At 55.7% G+C, this 21514-nt stretch overlaps 6 protein-coding genes across 6 annotated transcripts; 3 read left to right on the forward strand and 3 right to left on the reverse strand.

The window, feature by feature from the left end:
• Positions 1-1165: 1165 nt before the first annotated feature.
• CCMA1212_005190 (Lipase 4) lies at positions 1166-3662 on the forward strand (the record flags this gene model as incomplete). The annotated part of the gene is made up of 2 exons (XM_073702461.1): positions 1166-1426; positions 1509-3662. 2 exons carry the CDS (start codon positions 1166-1168, stop codon positions 3660-3662), a joined length of 2415 nt encoding a protein of 804 aa, XP_073559129.1.
• Positions 3663-5143: 1481 nt separating this feature from the next.
• Positions 5144-5461, forward strand: CCMA1212_005192 (uncharacterized protein; the record flags this gene model as incomplete). Its single annotated transcript, XM_073702462.1, has 1 exon — positions 5144-5461. A coding segment is annotated over one exon (318 nt), but the record flags the coding sequence as incomplete, so codon positions are not given.
• Positions 5462-5935: 474 nt separating this feature from the next.
• On the forward strand, positions 5936-13960 carry CCMA1212_005193 (Mitochondrial peroxiredoxin PRX1; the record flags this gene model as incomplete). Its single annotated transcript, XM_073702463.1, has 3 exons — positions 5936-6281; positions 6387-6705; positions 11321-13960. The coding sequence occupies exons 1-3, from the start codon at positions 5941-5943 to the stop codon at positions 13958-13960; spliced, it is 3300 nt and encodes a 1099-aa protein (XP_073559130.1). The 5' UTR covers positions 5936-5940.
• Positions 13961-14532: 572 nt separating this feature from the next.
• Positions 14533-16573, reverse strand: CCMA1212_005194 (Fatty acid transporter protein; the record flags this gene model as incomplete). The annotated part of the gene is made up of 2 exons (XM_073702464.1): positions 14533-15696; positions 15809-16573. The coding sequence occupies 2 exons, from the start codon at positions 16571-16573 to the stop codon at positions 14533-14535; spliced, it is 1929 nt and encodes a 642-aa protein (XP_073559126.1).
• A 2519-nt stretch (positions 16574-19092) lies between these two features.
• Positions 19093-19902, reverse strand: CCMA1212_005195 (uncharacterized protein; the record flags this gene model as incomplete). The annotated part of the gene is made up of 2 exons (XM_073702465.1): positions 19093-19483; positions 19547-19902. The coding sequence occupies 2 exons, from the start codon at positions 19900-19902 to the stop codon at positions 19093-19095; spliced, it is 747 nt and encodes a 248-aa protein (XP_073559125.1).
• A 478-nt stretch (positions 19903-20380) lies between these two features.
• CCMA1212_005196 (uncharacterized protein) lies at positions 20381-20632 on the reverse strand (the record flags this gene model as incomplete). The annotated part of the gene is made up of 1 exon (XM_073702466.1): positions 20381-20632. The coding sequence occupies one exon, from the start codon at positions 20630-20632 to the stop codon at positions 20381-20383; it is 252 nt and encodes an 83-aa protein (XP_073559128.1).
• Positions 20633-21514: the final 882 nt, after the last annotated feature.

The raw sequence follows: 21514 nt of genomic DNA on the forward strand, positions 1-21514 counted from the left end.
CGTCGGAACGGGCGGCCTTGGCGCAGTAATTAGATACTGTACAGCATCGGCAGCCTCCCTCACCCGGAAGAGAGTCGACGACATCCTCTATCTTAGGCTGGAGAAGCTACTAGCAGGAGGTAGCTAATTAGCATGGAGTAGCAGCTGTGTCGGAGCTCACGCGGTGATCGATACTCGACTGTACGGGGGCTGGGGGACCTGGGGTACGGCGTCTTGGAGTACTTGTACTGCTGCTCTCGAATCACGCATACTTTAGGTAGCAACAGGCCGGAGAAACGAAGCCTGACGGGTGCCCGATGAAAATAGAAATAGTGCGTAAAGTATGCGCGCAGTCGGATGGCCTGCAGACACTCAATCAATCAATCAATCCATTCTGACCGCTCCGGCATGTGAAAGATGATGTGTCGCCAGCATCTGCACTGCAGCACGTGGACGAGCAGCCGAATATGGGGGGTGATGGGGGTTTACGGGGGACGTGGAGGCATTTCTGGGGGATGTTGGGCGTCGGGATGCCCTGTAAACCAGTTGGTGGGCACATCCAAGGCATTAATGGCACAGCCCTGCATTCTCGCAGATACCCAGCGCCAAAGTAGTGAGTGAAAGCATGGACAACGTGCGCAGCTCCTGGATTGGCCCGGGCCATTGACTTCACGGCTCAGCGGCTTAGGTATTCTTAGGGCATCAATCGCCTGGACAGCAGGGCACAGCAGCCAACTACTAACCTACCGACAGGTCCCAGGTACGGCAACGTCAGGTCCCCGTCATGTACTCAACGGTAGCGGGCCAGCGTGACCCCAACAGGCCGCTAGTGCGTATTGTCCCCACTGCAAATGCCATCAGCGGTCAGATGCTCCAACCAGATGCTGCAACCCCAGATTATTCGACCAGCCTTAATATTCCAGGTTCGTTCATCTGAAGAGGCATCCCCTTGCTTCCGTCTCCTTTCCTACCCTACCAACAATCAACACAAGTGATACCTACCTGTTCTTCTGTTCCCAAGATCAGAACGCAATCCTCTATAGCCTGCTCTTCTTCTCCTCTCCAGCTCTAGAACCGAAGCCGACGTCTCCAGACAGCAGGAATGGGACTGAGGCTGTGCCCAACCCTCCCACGGCCTACCTGAAGATCGTAAAGAACCCGCGGATGCTTCGCTACACCCGCGGTCATGGCCGACTTCCTCCTCCGCCCCCCTACGATACCCCCGATACACGGCAGTAATTCCTCCGCGCAATTGCCAAAGCGACCGAAGCACGCCTCGACAGCCTCGCAGCCCGCTGACCAGACCCTCGTGCAAACCGTCTCCCAAAAAGTCAAGGAAGCCGCGGGCCTATGGCGATCCTGGAAAGATGGCGTGAGCAGCGAAGAGCGCGAGAGGGCAAGGCTTCTCGAAGAAAGGAAAAACATCCTCTACCTGCGCATGAAGAGTGTACGTGTCTCCTTGATCTGACCTGGTGACTTGACCAAAACGAGAACGCTCAGCTAACCGGCGCATGGGATTGGCGTCACAGGCTGAGACATGGACACAATGGCAAGCAGCGGCGCAGGAACTCGACGCCCTCGAAGGCAACGACGACTGGAAACGGGACGACGACAGCGGCGACTACAACCCCAAGCTCATTGAGCAGCGACTTCAGGCCCTCAATGAGGCCAGAGAGAGTCGAGACATCCGCACCATGATGCACCTCATCCGAACCTCCCTGTCGCGCGATCTCGGCGGCATGGGCAACGTCGATCTCTACCGGCACTCGTACCTCGGCACAAAGACATTGATTGAGCGCTATGTCGAAGCGACAATCGAAACCATCGACGCCGCCACCGTCCACAGCGCCTCGGACAGGGGCATTGCCTACAGAGACTTGCTTGAGGGCATGCTGCTTGCGCGTCAGAGCTTCGGGCGAAGCGCTCTGCTCTTGTCTGGCGGTGGCACGTTCGGCATGGCGCACGTCGGCGTTCTCAAGGCCTTGTTCGAGGCTCAGCTTTTGCCCAGAATCATATCAGGCGCCAGCGCTGGGAGCATCGTTTGCGCCGTCATGTGTACGCGCACGGACGAAGAGATCCCGCTGCTGCTCAAGGAGTTCCCTTATGGAGACTTGGCGGTTTTCGAAGCGCCAGACAGCCAAGACGGCCTTCTGGACCATTTTCGTCGCCTGCTAACGGAAGGCTGCTGGTCCGATATTGCCCATCTCAGGAGAGTCATGAGGACCATGATGGGCGACATCACGTTCCAGGAGGCTTACAACCGCACTCGTCGCATCCTCAACATTTGCGTCTCATCCGCGTCCGTCTATGAGCTGCCACGGCTGCTCAACTACGTCACCTCGCCCAACGTCATGATATGGTCTGCTGTGGCAGCGTCTTGTTCGGTCCCCCTCATCTTCGACTCGTCCCCTCTGCTGGTCAAGGATCCGGTCACGGGAGAGCACCGCCAGTGGAACCCGTCCCCCCAAAGATTCATTGACGGCTCGGTGGACAACGACCTGCCCATGACGCGCCTTGCGGAAATGTTCAACGTCAACCACTTCATCGTCTCCCAGGTGAACCCTCACGTCACTCCCTTTCTGTCTAAAGACGACCACCTGTCGCCTGAGAATAAACGCGCGCGCAAGAGTGCCAACACCGGTGATGACATGGACTGGCTGTACACCTGCACATCGCTCGCCCGAGATGAGGCGCTTCACCGGCTGCAGTTTATGGCAGAAATGGGCTTCTTTCCTAACATGATGACCAAATTTCGAAGCATCCTCAGTCAAAAGTACTCGGGCAATATCAACATCTTGCCTGACTTGTCCATCGACAACCTCCCTGTGCTTCTCCGCAACCCTACCGTGGATTTCATGCTCAAGTGCTGCCTGGTTGGCGAAAGGGCAACGTGGCCAAAGCTATCTAGGATACGCGACAGCTGTGCGATAGAGTTGGCGCTGGATCGCGCAGTGCATCGACTTCGGACAAGAGTCGTCTTCTCGGAGAGCCAGAGCAACCTCAGAGGCATCACTTCGCATAAAAGCAGCGTGCGGCTCAACCCCCACGGCCAGACACCTGCTCATCAACATCTCGGTGTGTTGGTGGCCGGTCAGGGCCAGAAGCGCCAGCGACGACGTTCAGGCGGGAGCCTTCTCATGTTGCCTGGCACGGGCCTAACCCTGGACAGCGAGTTAACAGACGAGGATACCGCAGAGGAAGAGCGCCTGGAAATGGCCTCAAGACGACCGGGATTCGCATCTACGACTTGTCTTCGCAAGCCGCAGCTGAAGAGGTCAAGCATGAGTCAATCGCACGTGCCCCAGCTGGCTACTCAGGCTCAGGGTCACGCTCAGCAAACGCCCATCTTTAACTTCTCCAAGCCTTTGACGCCCCCGTCAAGCGTCTCCGGCGAGGCGGATACGACTGACGCGGCAAACACCAGCCTTGCAGACGCAACACTCCCGGCTGTGTTAGTCAATGACGGGACCGCTCACGTTCTGCCGACACTGGGCCATGTGATATCGCCCGTCGACGAGGTAGAGACGAGCGAACCCAATCACACAAGCGAGACAGAGGTGGAGCAAGGAACAGATGAGAGCGATCCCGACGACAACCAGTCTGCGCTTGCGGGGGACACTGCCAAACCAAGGGACTATGGCGCATTTCGCCCTGCCGTGCATGTCATTGGTGGTTTATGGTGATGATGTTGCATACTGCCCACCACTAGGTAGTTGGGGGAAGCCGGGGCACAGAAGGGGTGGCAGGTCAAGCTGCACGGAATTTAAGCATAGAATGGCGTTATGACATGCTCTGTTTGTTGGGTTTTCCATTCAGTTATTCTTGTTGGTGGAAGCGGGCTGATTTGGGGTTTGCACATGCACTTTTGGCATAGAGGCACTTGGACAACCAAAGCTCGATGGGATCATTCGTGCGATGCAGTCTGGTGCCAGCATTCGGCTTGGGAGTTGGACACTGTACATCCTTTCACTAGGCGGAGACTTTAGCATTTATGATTGATTAAAATACCAACAGATCCTGTGATTCGAGATGTGCGGCTCATGAGGGCAACAGGCTGCGGATTCGATTCCGTTGGCCGATGGGATGAATACCTGGTGCTGAGCACTCATATACCATGATAGCAGTCCGAACTGCATCTTCGGCCGCGTGGCCTAATGGCTAAGGCGCTAGATTTCGGTTGGTAAACACCACCTCTAGAGATTCCAGGTTCGACTCCTGGCGTGGTCGCTTTCTTTTTTTGCCTTTTTGTCTTCTCATATGAAGCTTTTTTCTCTTTGCTTCTACTGTCAGAATATCTACTCTCGCAGCGAGGCAGTTGTTGCGAAGCTGTCATGTTTCGTTTTTTGTAAGGTAGCATGGGCGAGAAAGGAACAATGAGCGGATCTCGGGCTGTCGGCAATCGTTGTGCGACGTCAGGATCTCGGGTCAGCACAGCTGAAGTTTTTAGGTAGAGTTTTTGTCACTTGAGTTTATTTTGTGCTATGTATTGTGGCGGCTGAGGAGCCCGCTTGAGCCACGTATGACTGTTGTAGTGCTATGGGGTGATTTTGAGGAGAGCTGAGTTCAAGTTGGTTGGCTGATTACTTTTTGCGAATATCCGAAGCGTGCTCTGTGGAGAGATGATGGATGGCAGGGTTGATGCGAATGTCGATGCATGATCTTGGCACAGTGGCTTTCAAGAGGCTCCAGAGAGAAGGCTACCTTGATGGCTACAGTAGAGTGGTTCATTCAGGTTGTGTGTGCGAGGTTGGAGGTCAATGGCATCATTTCATGGTGCGTCTGATGCCCACTTACCAATCCACCGTGAAGCAGAACACTGCAATGCTCGTTTTTCAAGTGCTCTCACGATCAAGACCATCATCTGGAGGAATCAAAAGGTGATGTTACATGATCTCAAGCTGCCTGGCACCAAGAAGCCATCAAGTGTCCAATCAGTAAGACAACCTGGAGTATATCGAAGCGCACGGCGCAAATAACAAGAACAGGAGCTTACCAATCAACAAGGAAAGTTCCAACCTTTCCTTCCGAAGCCGAAAGCCGCGCCGAGCTGTTCTTCCATCTCCCTCTCGTCTCCTCAACAAGCGCTCAACAACGTAACAGCAAACAAGGGCAAGAAAGGCGACATTCCGGCCCATCGGCGGTCTTTGGCGGCTTCACATGGTGCCGCCCGACAACCCGCAAGCAAGGCACCGACGCCCCACGCAACCCGCTCCGATTGAACTTGATTAGGTATCTTGCTCTCTTTTTCTTTCCCCTCACGATCCTGGCTGGCGGGAGCTACAGGAATAGTTCGCAGCAGTTGCCCCCCCATTGCGTCAGCGAGACTCGGATTGCAAAATGCGCAGGGCGGGCCAATGAGGCGGCGGGCTCAGCACGCAATCGCGGCGCGCCTTGCCGCTTTGAGGGAGCTGGGTTTGGGCCACTTTTGTTTGTCGCTGATCGTGGGGATTTTTTTTTTGAGGTGATTGATTGTTTTGCTTGATGTGATGGATCACGTAGCTTCAGAGGGAGATGTAGAAGAAGAGGAGGAGGAAGAAGAAGAAAGTTAGAAAGAAAGAAGTGGTGGCTATGGTTGATGTGGCTCTGGTGAGCATTGGTTGTGAATTTTGATGGAGGGGTCGTTTGATATTGGATGCTGGTGTTGTTGAGTTCTAGCTCCGTAAGCAAACAACGGGTTTCTGAAAGGAGGGGCACAAGGTGATCCATGAGATGATGGAGGGGGAGGGGCTGGCGCTGGATGGGGTGGGATATTGGGTGATTTGTTGCGCGTATGGGCAATGGCCTGGAGGGAGCATGTCATTAGTTGTTGTCGACGACCGACCCGGGTAATACCTTTGCTATATAAAGGGAGGTGGAGCTTGTCTCCCTCAACCTCTCCCCTCTTTTGCTTCTCTCCTCTTCTTTCTCTCGACCATACCAATACCACACAACTTCCCAACTCATCACACATCAACAGTCAACATGTCTGAGCCCGCCCCCCTCCGCCTCGGCTCCGTCGCCCCCAACTTCAAGGCCGACACCACCCAGGGCCCCATTGACTTCCACGAGTTCGTCGGCAACAACTGGGTCGTCTTCTTCTCCCACCCGGAGGACTTCACCCCCGTCTGCACCACCGAGCTGGGCGCCTTTGCCAAGCTGCAGCCCGAGTTCGAGAAGCGCGGCGTCAAGCTCATCGGCCTGTCCGCCAACACGGTCGACTCGCACAAGGGCTGGATCGACGACATCAAGGATGTGACTGGCGGCCACGTCACCTTTCCCATTATCGGTGACAAGGACCGCCAGATTTCCCTGCTCTACGACATGTAAGCCTTTGTTTCACTCTCCGTCCTACCTGGCAGTTCAAGTCGTCAAATCTCTTGTCCCTGTCTCGACAGTGTTCACCAGCTAACCACCACCGCCACCAACAGGATCGACCGTCAGGACGCCACCAACGTCGACGAAAAGGGCATCGCCTTCACCATCCGCTCCGTCTTCTTCATCGACCCCAGCAAGAAGATCCGCACCATCCTGTCCTACCCGGCCTCCACCGGCCGCAACGCCGACGAGGTCCTGCGCATCATCGACTCCCTCCAGACCGGTGACAAGTACCGCGTCACCACCCCGATCAACTGGCAGCCCGGTGACGACGTCATCGTCGCCCCCGTCATCAAGGACGAGGAGGCCAAGAAGCTCTTCCCCAACTTCCGCGCCGTCAAGCCCTACCTGCGCTTCACTCCCCTGCCCGAGGTTTCTTAGACGGTGCGACAAAAAGACCTCAAATGTGTATATAAGGAGAACAGAAAAAAAAAAAGCAATGGCCCTGCACAGCACTTTTGCCAGGTTGAGGATGGAGAGCGGGGGAGAGAGCAAGGCGGCGTGGCGCTGAGTCTTGCGAGACAGAGGCGTGTCGTGTCGACTGTTTTCTGCCTCGTGCCGCGAAGCCAGTTGACAGGAACACTTCATCACAGCCTGGAGAGGGCCTGGGCAGGGCAATGATCATGTCGAATAGTAAAAGATACCAATTTTTTTTCACGCAATGTTGGATGTCCCAAAGTGAATGCTGAGACACCTGGAGGTGGAAATGTCTCGAAGATGCTGTCTTCGAGTTGAATCAGACCTTGCAACCGGTTCGATCATACACCCAGGATCTATTGACAAATGTGATCAGACAAGAGGACTGCAATTTGTACGGAGCATATAGCTTGGACTTTATGTTAGAGTCGCTGATACCTTGATGGCTGAACACCTCGATAATGCTACCCTGGAGGTTCAAGTGTCGATTACGTAATCAAGATGGCCGTCAAAGCCCATCTTCATCTTGTCAACCTTCATGTTGTGTGCCTGTGTCCGCCGTCCGATCTCAAGCACCACCTATATTACATCCTCAATGATAGCTTTTCTGCGCCGGGCCCAGCGTCAGCTGCTGGGTATACCTGGTCACAGCCAGTGGTCGACGAGGCATGGCCACAGAGAGCCATTCAGCTAATGTTTCAGGCCAGGCTAGCCAACGTCTCTAGCACTGCAAAAGCCACATCGATGCATGCAGGTCGCATCGCCGACACGAATCATGGCGGTGCCGGAACGTGTCCAGGGTTCGGTATCTTGACTTGTGAGCAGTCCGGATGATCCGGTGAGAGGGAAGAAAAAGAGGCAGAACAGCAGAAGGGAACTTGGATAATGGCCTGATTGTAGGTACCTTATGTATCAAGAAGGGCTTATAGAGGGATCGGCATTGATGCATCGGCAGGTAATAACGGAACACGGACGCTCCGAGTGACTGCCGGACGGCACGAGCCTCATGCTGAGCTGTATCGCTGTATCTGCTTTGAGTTCATCAAGGTATCCTTTTTTTCTCCTCCGTGGCCTGCTGCGGCTTTCTCGTTGTGTTCCAACGTGTATACCTGCATGTACTGTGTGTCATTGAGTTCGAGACCAGAGCAAATCGACATCTTCCCTTGACCCGGCATGAGTGAACTGAGAGCAAGTCGAATTACGAGTAGCCTCCTCAGAGGATCACGTAATCAGTATGCTGGAAAAAGGGGACGCCAAACTGACGTCTTTCATCGCCGTGATTTAGACAATGGCCCGACTGTTTCAAGATAGAGTCGAGTGGGCTTAGCCCGGAAGCATCTCCAGTCCATCCCACGTGCTAATATGCCCAGCTGGACACACATGCAGTCAAGACCCTTGGGCTGAAGCTTGGCAGCGGTGGCAGCAAATGAGACGAGGAGCCTCGAGGAGAGTTGGCAAAGGTTCAGCTGCAGGCTTGAAGGAGCGATATTACAGGTGGTGATGGTTCGGGGCTAGCTGTCTGTTGATAAGAGTGTCCAGCGTCGAGAAAAGTAGCATGGAGGAAGTGTGGAGATGACATGGAGACAAGAATGGCACTGACCACGTTCAGGTTTACATCACATCACATCACTCCCAAGGAAGAATTGACGCATTTCGGGGTCAAAATGGCAAGCGCAAGGAAGAGGGCATTGGGGACGAATACATAATATCCAAAGAGATGAGGGCTGTATTGTAGTTCGGTCCACTTTATGCTCCGATATAGCAAAGCAGCTCCGCGGTGATCGCGAACGTCCCTGGCCTGCGAACTTGCAAAGGCACACGCGAGATGGCTGCCGCTACTCCAAGTCAGCAATAGTTCAACCGGCGCGAGGACCCCTATTGAGCCAGATGATGCGGCCGAAAGACAGCGCCAAATGCTACATGTACTCTACCTTGATCCGACACTATCTCGAATGTACAGATACCCTAATGTCCGAAATCTCCATTGAGGGAGGATGAAGATGGTGAGGAGCAGGAAATGCGGACCAGTTGCTAGTCATGCTGGGCTGGCTGGGGAGAAGCTTGAGGTTCTTAGCGGACAAGCTAGAAGTGTCAACAGGAGCTGTTGGTGGCAATTGATGCGTTTTGACGTTTGGCGGTGGCTTGTGGCTTTGTTTCAATTGTTTCAATTGTTGCTTGGTCGTGTTGTTGTCTCTCTTGTTTTCGCACAGATGCCGATGGAGCGGGTGGGTGGCTGCATGTACTGCCGGTCCAAGTTGTTGCCCTCAAAGGAAGTTTTTGGTGGCAGGCGTTGGTTGAAGTTGGATGGAGAGCGGCTTGTCGATTGTCGCATTCTTTCTTTTTTTAACCCTATCTTGATTGTTCATTTCTTCCCTGTCATCTGCCGCGTGGTGAAGAATCAGAATGGAAACACAGAAGGGGAGAGAGAAAACATGAGGTACGTGTACCTGAACTCGGTGGCTGCTGTACGTGTACCTGTACTTTCCAGCGCCGTCTCCTTTGCTTCTAGAACAAAATTGAAATTTCATGCGAAGTGCCATCCCATCTGCAGAGCCCCCTATCGAGCACACACGTCAACAAACGATTTGGTAATTAATTCCTTTACACGACCAAGGCTCTCTTCTCGCTGCTCTTCCACCATCGGCATCCATCATTTGCATGCAGGTACACGTACGAAATACAGTGCATACAGCGAACACGGAGAGCGGAACCCCGAGATGCCTGGGGGGAACGAGAGGCTGGCGCTAAGCGGTAGCACTTGAGCACTCCCTGCAGTCGCTCGTACATGTACCTATGCCTTATCGCGGCCATTCGCAGACTCCGGCTCTTTTCCTCGTTCCTCTGCTTTCTGATTTTCACCCTTGATCCTGTACTACTCAACCGTTCCCAACGTGACCGTTTTCATCTGCCATTTCCCGCGATACTGATACTCCATCCATCTCTCTTCTGTTTTCTCCTTTTCCATCTTCCCCCAACTGCTCCAACGCTCTAACCGCTAGAACGCCCTTAGCCAGCCTATCAGAGCCCGCAATCCCCTCTGCCAGTAGCCCGTAGCGACTCCCAGCGCCTGTAGCGGTACCAGGACAGCGCCCGTAGTTCTTCGACAGAGCCCACAACCCCCCCATTCTTCGCGTCTGTGCGCCCAGACGGAGGTTATTTTTTTTTCTGTTGCTCGAACCTCTTCCCCAGCCCACATCGTCAGCTCCATCCGCGCCAGCCAGACGGGCAGCGCAGCATCACCAGCAACGAGTGCGACGTTGGCCCTCCGACAGACGTTCGGCCGCCGTCTTTGAATGGTACGTCATGCGGCTTCTCCTCGCCCGGCTCGTCGTCGGCCAGTCTCTCCCCCCTTGCGCGGCATCTGTGCCCCCTTTGCGCCAGCCAGAGCACGCACACACACACAGTCCGGCCGGCCTCGAAGCCAGATCATCGCGCACCCTTTGACCACATTTCCACTCGCTTGCGCGGCTGCTCCACGCTGCTCCTCGCTCGACGCTCTCTCGGCCCCCCCGGATCGCCTTCCGGGCTTCTGAGAACCGTGCTGGCTGCTCTGCCGGGCCCGAGGAGAACACGGGCGAGGCTGTGGCGAGCGCCCGTCGCTTTCGCATCCGATCTCTCGACTTAGCCACGGTGCGGTCAGGAAAATCCTCCCCCCTGCCGGCCGGCTTCTCTTCCTAGATCCCAAGCGAGCGGTCTTCTTCCCATGCTTGGTGCCTTGGCCGAGAACGGGTTGATCAATCTGACAAGCGTCCTCGGAAGGGCATCATCATTTTGCTCTTCTCTCCTTCTCTCGTCTCATCTCCTTCTCTAACCCCCCTCTCTCGCTCTCGTGGTCCGAGGCTTCATCATCACACGCCCAGTCCCCCTTTCTTCCTCCGTCGCCTGCCCTACGCTATCTCTACGGCATCGTTTCCTCTCCTTTGCGCGTCGAGACGCATTGGCCGCTGCCATGGCCGACTTCGCACCACTAACAGGTTTCCAGAGCCCATCACCGAACGGCTTCTACTCTTATCCCGACTCTGGGGCCAATGATCCCCGCATACAGACCGACCAGTACAGCAGGAATACCGACAGCGCATATCGAGCAGCTGGGTACAGCGCCTCTGCCAGGCTCCCTCGAAAGCCGTCCCTCCAAACATTCCAGGGCCACGCGACCTCAGCATCGGGCGTCGGCCTTCCACCTCACCCCAAAGCAAGAGCAGCGTCCGTATCTAGGCTCCAGCATCAGCATGGGAGACAGCTGAGCCTGCAGGACAGTCTTGAGAAACCATTGCCGGAGACGCCCGCCGAAACAAGCGCCCCAACGCCCCCGTCGGTTACCCTCCCCACCTTCGACAGCCTTTCACAGAGCATCGGCGCCGGAGAAACGTCCCAGAACCGCTTCCTGGAGTCCCGTCTGGATCCCCGAATAAGCCCCGTGGACTTGACAAGCCCCGCTGCCTCCCGGAAGACATACGGCGCTTCGGGCCAGGAGAACTTTTACATGCAAGAGATGAGCGCCAACATGGCTGGCTTGAGCGCGACAAGATACGGCGGCGGCGCTGACGAATACCGAGATGGTCATAGAGAGGGGCTGACGCCGAGGAGCAATGGCTCTGTATCGGCAGGCATGTCGCCCGCGATTGCGCAGGGCCAGATGCAGGCGCAGGCACAGTCTCAGCAAGCCCAAGGATCGTCTTCTACCCCAGTCGGCGGCCCTTCCCAGGGGTCCTCGGCTCATCTATCGGGATTAATGTGCAATGTACATCGAACCACGGGTCAGGAGCCTCCGCCGCTGGTTGGGGCCACAACGACGATCCTGGGCGACAGCTTGTACGTTTTTGGTGGCCGTATCCTCTCCCGAAGCCGTCCCGCGCCGCTCACGTCCGATCTCTACGAGCTGGACCTCATACGGCGCCACTGGACGAAGCTCGAGGTGACGGGCGACATCCCACCCCCTCGGTATTTCCATTCCATGTGCGCGCTGGGAGGCACCAAGATGGTGTGCTATGGCGGAATGTCACCGGCGCCTAACCAGCCCTTGGGGGCCGACCAGCAGCAGCCCGAGGTGACTGTCATGTCCGACATTCACATATACGACGTGCCGACCAAGAGGTGGTCCTACGTCCAGGCGCAAGAGACGCCCCAGGGCCGGTATGCCCACTGCGCATGCATCCTCTCCTCGTCCGCCGCCTTTTCCTCAAAGGACGCTCCTCTCTCGGCTCTCCAGCACAACCCGTCCAACGGCAACCCCAACGAGGGCCGCATCGGCATTAACATTGACGGCACCGGCGGCGCTCAGCTGGTCATTGTTGGAGGTCAGGATGGCGCGAACCACTATATCGAACAGATTAGCGTTTTCAACCTCAGGAGCCTCAAGTGGACGACGACCCAACCGCTGGGCAAGAGCTGCGGCGCCTACAGGAGCGTCGCTGCGGCGCTGCCCCCGGCTGTCAGCGCAAGAATCGGAATGCATGCCCAGAACGGCCAACAGCGAAACGACAGCACCGCCGGCCAGGAGCCTGGATCGTCCATGCTCATCTACTCCAACTACAACTTCCTGGATGTCAAGCTTGAGCTTCAGATTCGTTCGCCCGACGGCACCTTGACGGAGCGGCCCATGTCGGGAACGTACTCGCCGCCCGGCCTTCGCTTTCCCAACGGCGGCATCATCGACACGCACTTTGTGGTCAGCGGAACGTACCTCACGTCATCAAAGCAAGAATACGCGCTGTGGGCTCTGGACCTTCGATCTCTTACCTGGAGCCGCATCGACGCCGGGGGCAGCGTATTCAGCCAAGGCAGCTGGAACAGGGGCGTGTTGTGGAATCGGCGGAATACGTTTGTCATTCTCGGCAACAGAAAGAGGAGTCTGGTCGACGACTACAACCACCGGCGCATCAACTTCTCCAATGTCTGCATGGTGGAGCTGGAGGCCTTTGGCTTCTACGATAACCCGCGCAAGGTTGACCCCATGTCCGGCTTCGTCTCTGCCAGCAGCCCTTACTCTGGTCTGAGTCTGAGTCTTGCGCGCAAGGCTGGCTCTACCGCTGGTGGCCGCTTCCACTCTCGGGCCAGCGAGGACCTGGGAGAAAAGGTTCTCGCGTTCCGGGAGCTCGCCGACATGGACATACTGTGCATCGGCGGCGAGCGGATACCCGTCAACTCGCGAATCGTGGCGCGGCGATGGGGCCCGTACTTTGTCCAGCTGCTACGAGAAGGCACGGCAACACAGGACGGCAGCGACGCTGTGACCTTGCGGTCCGGCCTGTCGAGCAATCCCCTGCGCACGTCAGCGCTGACCATCACGCCGAATCGAAACTTTGACGACACGGCGACGCTGGTGAGCAGCAGCGCGGGGGGCTCTATAGCGGGTTCCTTTTCGGGGCCGTCTGGTCTCTCCGGTCCGATCCACCACGGAGGCACCGGTGCAGCAAACGGAGGAGACGAGGCGGTTGCAGCCGCCAACAGCGCCCCGACACCTCGCAGCCTGATGCCCAACTCAAGGCCGCGATGCCTCTATCTACCGCACACGTACCTGACGATCCAGGCCCTGCTTCACTTCCTGTACACCAGCTCCTTACCTTCGCCCACCTCTGCGCTGTGCACGCCGCAGATCCTCTGCTCTCTGCTACAGATTGCGCGGCCATATCGAATCGACGGCCTCTTGGAAGCCGTCGTCGAGCGTCTGCATGCCCTCCTCGACAGTAGGAACGCGGCAGCGGTGTTCAATGCGACGGCCATGGCCGCCGGCGGAGGACGTGGCATCGACGGATCCCTGAATCCCAATTTCTTCGTCGGCAGCCTGGATCCCATCGGGTCTCCGGTGTCCACGTCGGACTTTTCCCTCAGCGGCACGACCGCCAAGGACTCCATGTCGGACCTGGCGTCGCGCACGGGAAGCCTAAGCGTCTCGGGGCTCCAGCAGCATCCGGCGCGGTCCTCGAGCGGCGACGTCTCCGCGTCGACAAGCACGAGCGGATCCGAATGGGGATCCGAGATGGGCGACACCGAGCGGGATGCCGTCATCTGGAATGGAGAGCTCAGCAGCGTCATTGGGCTGCAGAAGAGAGGCCTGCGAGGACTCATGGAGGGCCGGAGGATGCGGGAGAGGACGGGGACGGGGACGGGGGGCGCGGCAGGCATGGGAGCTGCCAACATGGCAGGGTATGGAGGGCAAGCCGGTGGCCAGCGCGTAGGGCTGGGGATTGCTGGACCGGGGGTTATCTAGATGAAGTGTTACCACGTGAAGGAGGGACGGAAGCGAGTTGAGGGGTGGTGGTGAGAAGGGGGGGGAGGGGAGGTTATAGTTGGGTAAACTCTGATGTTTATATCATGAGCGATTTGTAATCATCTATGTAGATATATATAGTCTTCTCTGACGGAGGAAATGCGGTTTGTTTATACTACGATTGCTGCTTATTTCTGTTTTATCGAGATATGGAAAGGATGTTTGGGGGCATAGTCTATATATACATCAACGAGGTTATGAAGCGTTACTGGCGGGAGTTGTGCTAATGCAATGGCTGAGTGGAAGAGACTCGCTCTTCGGTCACCTCTCGATCGGTGACTGTGACGGCGACATGATTGATTGAAAACCTTATCGAGACCAGTTAGTATCAAACTGCATAAAATGGCGTAGAATATACTATCTCTTTTATTCTTTAGCAGGGGATGTAGACGACACCAACGCTACACAGACAATGCTCAATGAATCCCCATGAACGCAAAGCAAAGCAAAGCAAAGCAAAGCAGAGTAAAGCAAAAGACATCACCGCTTAGTCGATAAACGCAACCCGCCCTCTACAGCTTCACCCTCCCTCCCTCAAGCTCCCTCCAATCCTTGTCCCTAAACGGAACATATGAATCGCCCCTCAGCCAATACACATCCGTCTCCCCTCCATCACCACCCTCTTCAAAAGACTTCATCCTCGGCTTCACTCCCTCCGCCCGCAGACTCTGCTTCTGCTGCTTATTCGTCCCCGTAGTCTGGCTCCCCACACCGACATCCCGTACAAGCCGCAGGAACAAAGGAACAGCATACCGCGGCAGCGAAGCCCTCACATGGGCAGCCAGGCTTCGCAGCGTAGCCTCGTCGGGAACGGGCGGCTCGAGGCAGACGGCGGCGCAGCCCGCGCGGCCGTCGTGGTGCGGGAGCTCGACGCCGTAGACGTTGGCCTCGCGGACCGCCGGGTGCAGGCCCACGGCCTGGCTGACCTCGGCCGTCGACACGTTCTCCGACTTCCAGCGGAACGTGTCGCCGATGCGGTCGCTGAAGAAGGTCAGCCCCTGGCCGTCGCGGCGCAGCACGTCGCCGGACCGGAACCAGGCGTCGCCGGGGCGGAAGACGCCGCGCAGGATCTTGGCGTCCGAGGCGCCCGGGTTGTTAAGGTAGCCTTGGAAGCGCTGGCCGATGTCGTCGGCCGGCAGGCGGTACAGCATCTCGCCGGGCTGGCCGGGCCCGACGCGGCGGCAGAAGCCCGTGACAGGGTCGCGCCACGGCGAGTCCGTGGTCCAGTCCACCTCGACCAGGGCCGACGAGCTGCCCGTCAGCAGCGAGTGCAGCCAGCCGGAGCGGCCGATGGCGCCGCGGGCAAAGTCGTTGCTCGACACGTTCCACGCGGCGCCGGGCGACTCGGTGGCGGCGTAGAACTCGGCAATGGTCTCGATGCCGAACCGGGCCTTGACGCGGTCCCAGATGTCCGGGCGGAGGCCGTTGCCAAAGGCCATGCGCACGTGGTGCTTGCGGTCGAGATCCTCGCCGGTGACGGGGTCCAGCTGCGGCGGCGCCGCCAGCAGGTACCGCAGCGTCTCGCCGACGTACTGGATCGACGTGGCCTTGGAGGCGCGGCACTCGTCCCAGAAGCGCTTCGTCGAGAACTTGCGGCCCAGCGCCTGAGTCGAGCCTGACAGCAGCGTTGCGCAGACGGATAGGAGAGCGGCGGAGGAGTGATACAGAGGCATGCACTGGGCGAATTTGTCAGTAGAGGGCCTTTGCCTTTGCTTTTGGATCGATAGTTGAGCGAGTTGACGGAAAAGATGGGGAGGAAAATGGGGGGGGGGGGGTGAAGGGGCTTACAGTGTACATGATGTCGCCGTCACCCCGGTTTAGCAGCGTCTCGGCCATGGTCCCTCCATATATACATTTCGCCCATGAAACGACAGCCGGCTTGGGCAAGCCCGTCGTCCCCGAGGTGTAGATGAGCATCGCCATGCTGGCCATGGTGCCATCTGACCGATCTGTATTAAAGGCCCGTTCCGGAGCTGTCGCCAGGGCTTCTGCCTCTGCCTCTGGCGTGAAGACGACGAACTCGACATTGGGCAGGCTTTGCTTCACGCCCTCGTCTTCAAAATTGGAGGCCACAGCAGGATCAATGAGACAGAGCCTCGTGGTCGCCGCCTCGATGCAATGAGCCAGGGGTTTCCCAGTAAGATTGTAGTTGATAAAGGCCGGCTTCGCACCAATCGACCACAGCGCAAACCACACAAAGATAAAGGTATCCGAGTTCTCAAAGTCCATTGCTACAATCTCCTGCGGCTTCACGCCGGACCTCTTCCTGATCCAGTGGCCATACCGGAGAACCCTGTCGTACGTCTGGGCGTAGGTGTGTGTCTTGCCCTCGAAGATGAGAAACGGCTTGTTGGCGAGGCGGCGGCTCAGGGCTGCCGATTCCAGGGCGTAAAAGAGGTTGATTGTGTCGTTGTTGAGGCCGTGCCGCACGCGGAGAGACGCTTTGACGACGCTTTTGACCAGCGCTAGGTCGTACCAGAAGCTGCTTTTGGCGTTGAGGTAGGCTAGGGAGGCGGCCGCCGCGGGGATGAGGATTGGGAGCGGGACTGGCATGGTGTTAGTTATGTCGTCTGCTTTTCGTAAGATGAAGTATTGTGTGAGGACAGGTCAGAACTCCTTACCTGGCATTGCTTTCTCTCTTCAAGCATCACCTTTTTCTGCTGAAGATAAGTCAAATGGACTCCACAATGAGACTGCTGTTGGTCCTTTCTCCTCGGATGAAAGCACAGGTCAACCCCCCTTCAGTTTTTCGTTAGTATCTCCCAAAGGGTGACCCTATTTTTCTCTTCTCTGCGACTCTATTACTCATTAGACGAATCAAATCTCATGATTCCCACCCAGAAATGGATAACCGCCGATTGGGGGTGTAATTGAGGAGGAGCCTCGGCATTCAGGCAATTTGGTCTCCTTGACGACTCTCTTCACTCTTTCCCCCCCTTGCCTTTTTCTTTTTCTTTTTTGTTTTCTTCCTTCTTTTTTGTTGGGCTGTTGGATGTCGACAGTCAATGTATATGAATGTACCTCCCCGGGGTATGGGCGACTCAGGTAACGCAACAACACGAACGCAGACGCAGAAACGGAGAAGAAAAAAAATTATGTGACTTTGCAAATACAAAGCACGCAGAAATGCCACGCCTTAAACTGAGCAACAAAAAGACAGACAAGACCAGGCCCAGACAGGGAAAAGGGGAGATGAAAGGAAGAAGAAGCTAAAGTGAAACCTTGAGTCAAGAGGGAAACCCATGGTGACTGTTTTTCTACCCAAACCCTGCCTTGCCCTTCATTTTGTTGGCCACAGCGAGGGCGGACAGGCGGCGGTGGAAACGGCGTCATGCATATTGCATGCGTACTTGTAGCATGCGTACACGAAAGGAACCGGCGTTTGATTAGGGCCTCCGGCCGGGGGCTCTGGCAACCAGGTAAGGGAGGGGAAGCGTGGTTAGGCTTGCGAGAGGGTTGATGCTCCGTTTCCATGCCTCGTCCGTGATTCGGTGCTGGCCATGGTGTAAGTGCTAGACTTGGTGGTGGAAGCGGCATCATCTCTAACAAACACCCGTCTCCAGGCTCTGTCTTGTCTGCTCATCCTATCGTTCCTATTCACGGCTGCTCAGACAGGCAATTCTGTGTCAGTGGAAGCGGATATGCCAACAAGCACATGTATGGACTTGACGTACCTACTTTGGAATCATCCACAATCGTTTCCATGCTGCTGCCCCCTTGCTTCGAGAGAGCAGCAGTCCGGACTGGATACAATACCCCGAGCCTCCGCCCGTCAAATCCGCTACCCTCCCTGAAGCGGCTGAAGCGCGGGGAAGCACATCATCATCTCATCACCTCAAACTGATCCAGATCCGCGCCTTGTCTCCCTTTGGTGGACTGATGGAGGAGATGCCTCGGCTCCTTTCGAGCTCCCTATCCTGGAGACGGGTCTACCGTTTCTCTAGATTGCCGTGCGGGGTTCGTCCGCAGTGGATCGTACAGGGGTCCAGCGGGAGAGCGGAAATACTCAACGCTGCAGGCTGGGACCAAGCGAAGGGATGATGCTGGTGCTGGACTATGGTTGTTTCTATCATGTTGACGGATTTTGATTGTCGTTAGAGGACATTCGATGCCGCCAATCCGGATCCAGCGAGCAGAGATGATGGCTGGCAATGCCGAGTGTGTGTGTCTGTGGCTTGCCTGATGTGTAGATTGCATCGCAAGTACGAACAGGGCTTGACCAATACCTTCTACAGTGCGTCCTCGATTCTTTGGAGCCATCGTGCTGCATGTGCCTGTAGCCAATTTGAAGGTGGACCTTCACATGCTGTGCAATGGGATTTTCGCGTGGGTCGCTTACGCCAAGTTCAATATCATGGCTTGGATTTGTGTTCCAGATGTTTTCTTGTTCGGCTCCTTTTCTGTTCCTTTCTGTCATTCCTTTTTCACTTTCGAATCCAAGGGTCCACCGGGTGGAAGACCGATAGCCTTGTCAATCGATGTGGTGAGCATTAGAACCACATATGTTGCCGTATTCCGCGCTCGTCGTCCTATTCCGCTGATAGCTCTGCAGAATAGGGCACTTCCAAGTGTCGTTCGGCCTCATACCGTGGATGTGCATGTTATCGAGCAGGCAAGCAAAAGACAGCGGTACCATTGGCCATCCTCAAGCGAAGACAGTGTGAGCTCAGTGTCCAATTTGAATACCAGATACCAGCGACTGCTCTGAATCAGCAGTTACGCAACTCCAGTCTCGACAGCTATAATCTATCAGACATCGCAATCGTCGTTGTAAGTGGGAATTGATTGAGCCTCGGTTGCTGTCCGTACAGTGCTCGAGCTGTGTTGAGACACTCCTTGGCAAGGGTTATTGAGTTCCGACGTCGCAGTCCGGTGTCACTCCATGTTACTCCGTACAATGTGATCTATCAAAATCTTGAAGTCACTGTCCGAGGGATGGAATCAAGAGACAGATAATCAGTGTAGCATGCGAAGTCAGCAGAGATATGCGTCACGGATAGGATAGACAATACCATGTCGTATATCCAGATGCGGTGCCCCGTGGCACTGATAGAGCACCAGGAGATGGCTGGTCATATCGATGATAAACTCACTGCGGCAGCTTCAAGCCAGTTCCACCGTCCATAAGGCCGAGAGTATGTATACGTGGCACACACAGAGTCGTCACTTGGACGTTGGCCTGAGGATGGCTGGCATGAGCAGACCTGGGACGAGCGCAACCACGTCTCCGGAGTCTGTTCTATTCGGAACAAGCCCAATCGCGTTCTCCTCTGTGACGACCACACAATTTTTCCGGCACGTAGCCAGGATCTTAAGCTGAGGCCTTGATCCAGAGACTTGGGTGAGTGCGAGGTACGTCCGCAGTTTTGTCGCAGATGAACCTGAAAGTGTAAGTGTCCGTTGCAATGTCTTGGATGAGAGCTTCCAACCAAGGCCAGAACGATGGCTTGAGATCCAAGAGCTCTGCTCTGAATTCATCAAAGCTGTAATACTCTGAGAGTGCGTCACGCAAGCCGTACCAGCTACATGAATCGTCCTCTTGATTTGACACCAGAAGACGCGAGATCAACCCAACTGGCAAAGACTTCAACAGCTGCATCGTTATTCTCGGCAACACTTTGAAGGTTCCACCCATCGTTCGCTTGCATCTCAAGGCCGTTCCATACAAGCCTCTCGTACATCGCCGAGTGTGGGCGGCTTTTCACCGACAGCGGTTGTCCGACCTGTCGTACTCGATCGACCACGGACCCTTGTACCTCGATCCGAAGCGCAGCTTTTGAGAATTGCAATCTCGGACTCGACGTTCGACTTGCAGTGAACGGTTCCTTTGTGATGGTAGCACGCTGATCGGCTGCAATCCGAGAAGCACCATCCCAGTCCATCGCCCACGAGGGTAACCCTGCTCGTCGTTCTCTGAGGGGACGTGATAAAGGAACCCTATGCAAGAGTCGATTGTGAAACATATCACAGGGACGATTGCGTAGATTCGGCGCAGCGGCTCCGAATAATCTGGAGAGGGGATGCTGATATCCACCTCCTGAATAGTCTCAAGAGCACAATAATCCGGTCCTTTGGATATGTGCACTTCTTTTCAATCCCATCCGTAGTCCATACTTTCAGTATATCCAGCGAAAGCGTCAAGTATGGCCACAGCAGTGACCTACTCTCACAGAGAACCCGCGGCAGTTCTTGTGATGGCAGAGCCACTTCCTAGATCGTCCGCATGCCAGAGGACGAGAACCACTTGAACAGAGGCCCAATCGCATCGTTCGAGCCCTTTACCTACAAGTCCATTAAGGCCGGAAGACATCTCTGCATGCGCTCCTCGTCGACGCTCCAAGTGTCACGTCCTCCAAGCTCTCAATGGCCCTTTTGCTCGCCTCGTCTTCTCCCCAGGCAAACCGCCTCCACGGCTTGCATATAAATGTCTCGCATGAGTACCACATGGGCGCTGCGCTTGGATGTGCATGTCTGACCGATGCCGATTCCATCAATCCAGAAAGTGAGATCATCCGTGCTCCTCAGCCAGTGCAGGGCATCCATGCAGTTCTGCGTCATTCCCAGCGTGGCGCCATCGCATTCGAGGGGCGTGACGGAGTTGGTGTGTCCCATGAAGAATGGAGTGCTTTGAATTTCGGACTGGAGTCCGGGGCAGCCTCCGACAATCTGCCTTTTAGATCTTTTGTTAGTTGAAGTGCGCCCTTGAGATTCTACCAGTTCACAGAGTAGCATGACAGAGAAAATCAGCTGTTAAGAAACCGTTCCCTTGGGACTGATATCTCACCAGGGCCACGAACGATATGGCCTGCAGAAACCAGTAATATGGTCGAATTTGTAGGCTGTTGGTAAGGTCTGCGCGACGGACGACATGCCAACATCCTAGACTATTGTTTCTTTAGAAAACTTATCTTCACTCTATATCAAAGCCTGCCACACCCACATACCTTTGTTTGCATATAACATCTCAGATCTAGCTTCACAATCACAGCCTGATACCGACAGATCCGACAAGGAGTAAGCGCCTCGGGCTTCGCCACTGCTCGAAGTCGACGTGATTTCGAAGGTTGGTTTATATCCCCAAAGTCCGAAATATCGATTGGCCGAGACCCAGCTCACAGCCTCTCACAACACCATGCCACCAAGCGCGGAGCCCAGTATTTGCTTGTCACTTCCAGGTTCATTTAAGCTTCGCCACAGCCAGCCCCGTCTTCCGCGCGAAGGAGCGTTTCCGTAGTGGCATCAAGTGTCCGTCCAGTTGATATGTATCCCGAGTATGAGGGAAGTAGGTGGCACGAAATTGCCGTTCCTGGGCGATCGACGTACCAATCGCAGGCTAGTAGTCTCGATAGTCTCGTCTGTCCCAGCCATTATTGCTGCATTATTTGCACGCTATTGTGCCAGCTGAACATCCAGAGCGCAAGGCGTGCAGCAAAACTCATTGAAAGTTGTGCTGGCTGTCAGAGTAACACATTTAAAAGTCACAGTCTTGGCGCT

This window comes from Trichoderma ghanense, assembly GCF_004382785.1.
Source record: "Trichoderma ghanense strain CCMA-1212 chromosome Unknown scaffold_5, whole genome shotgun sequence".
Taxonomy (NCBI): Eukaryota; Fungi; Ascomycota; class Sordariomycetes; order Hypocreales; family Hypocreaceae; genus Trichoderma; species Trichoderma ghanense.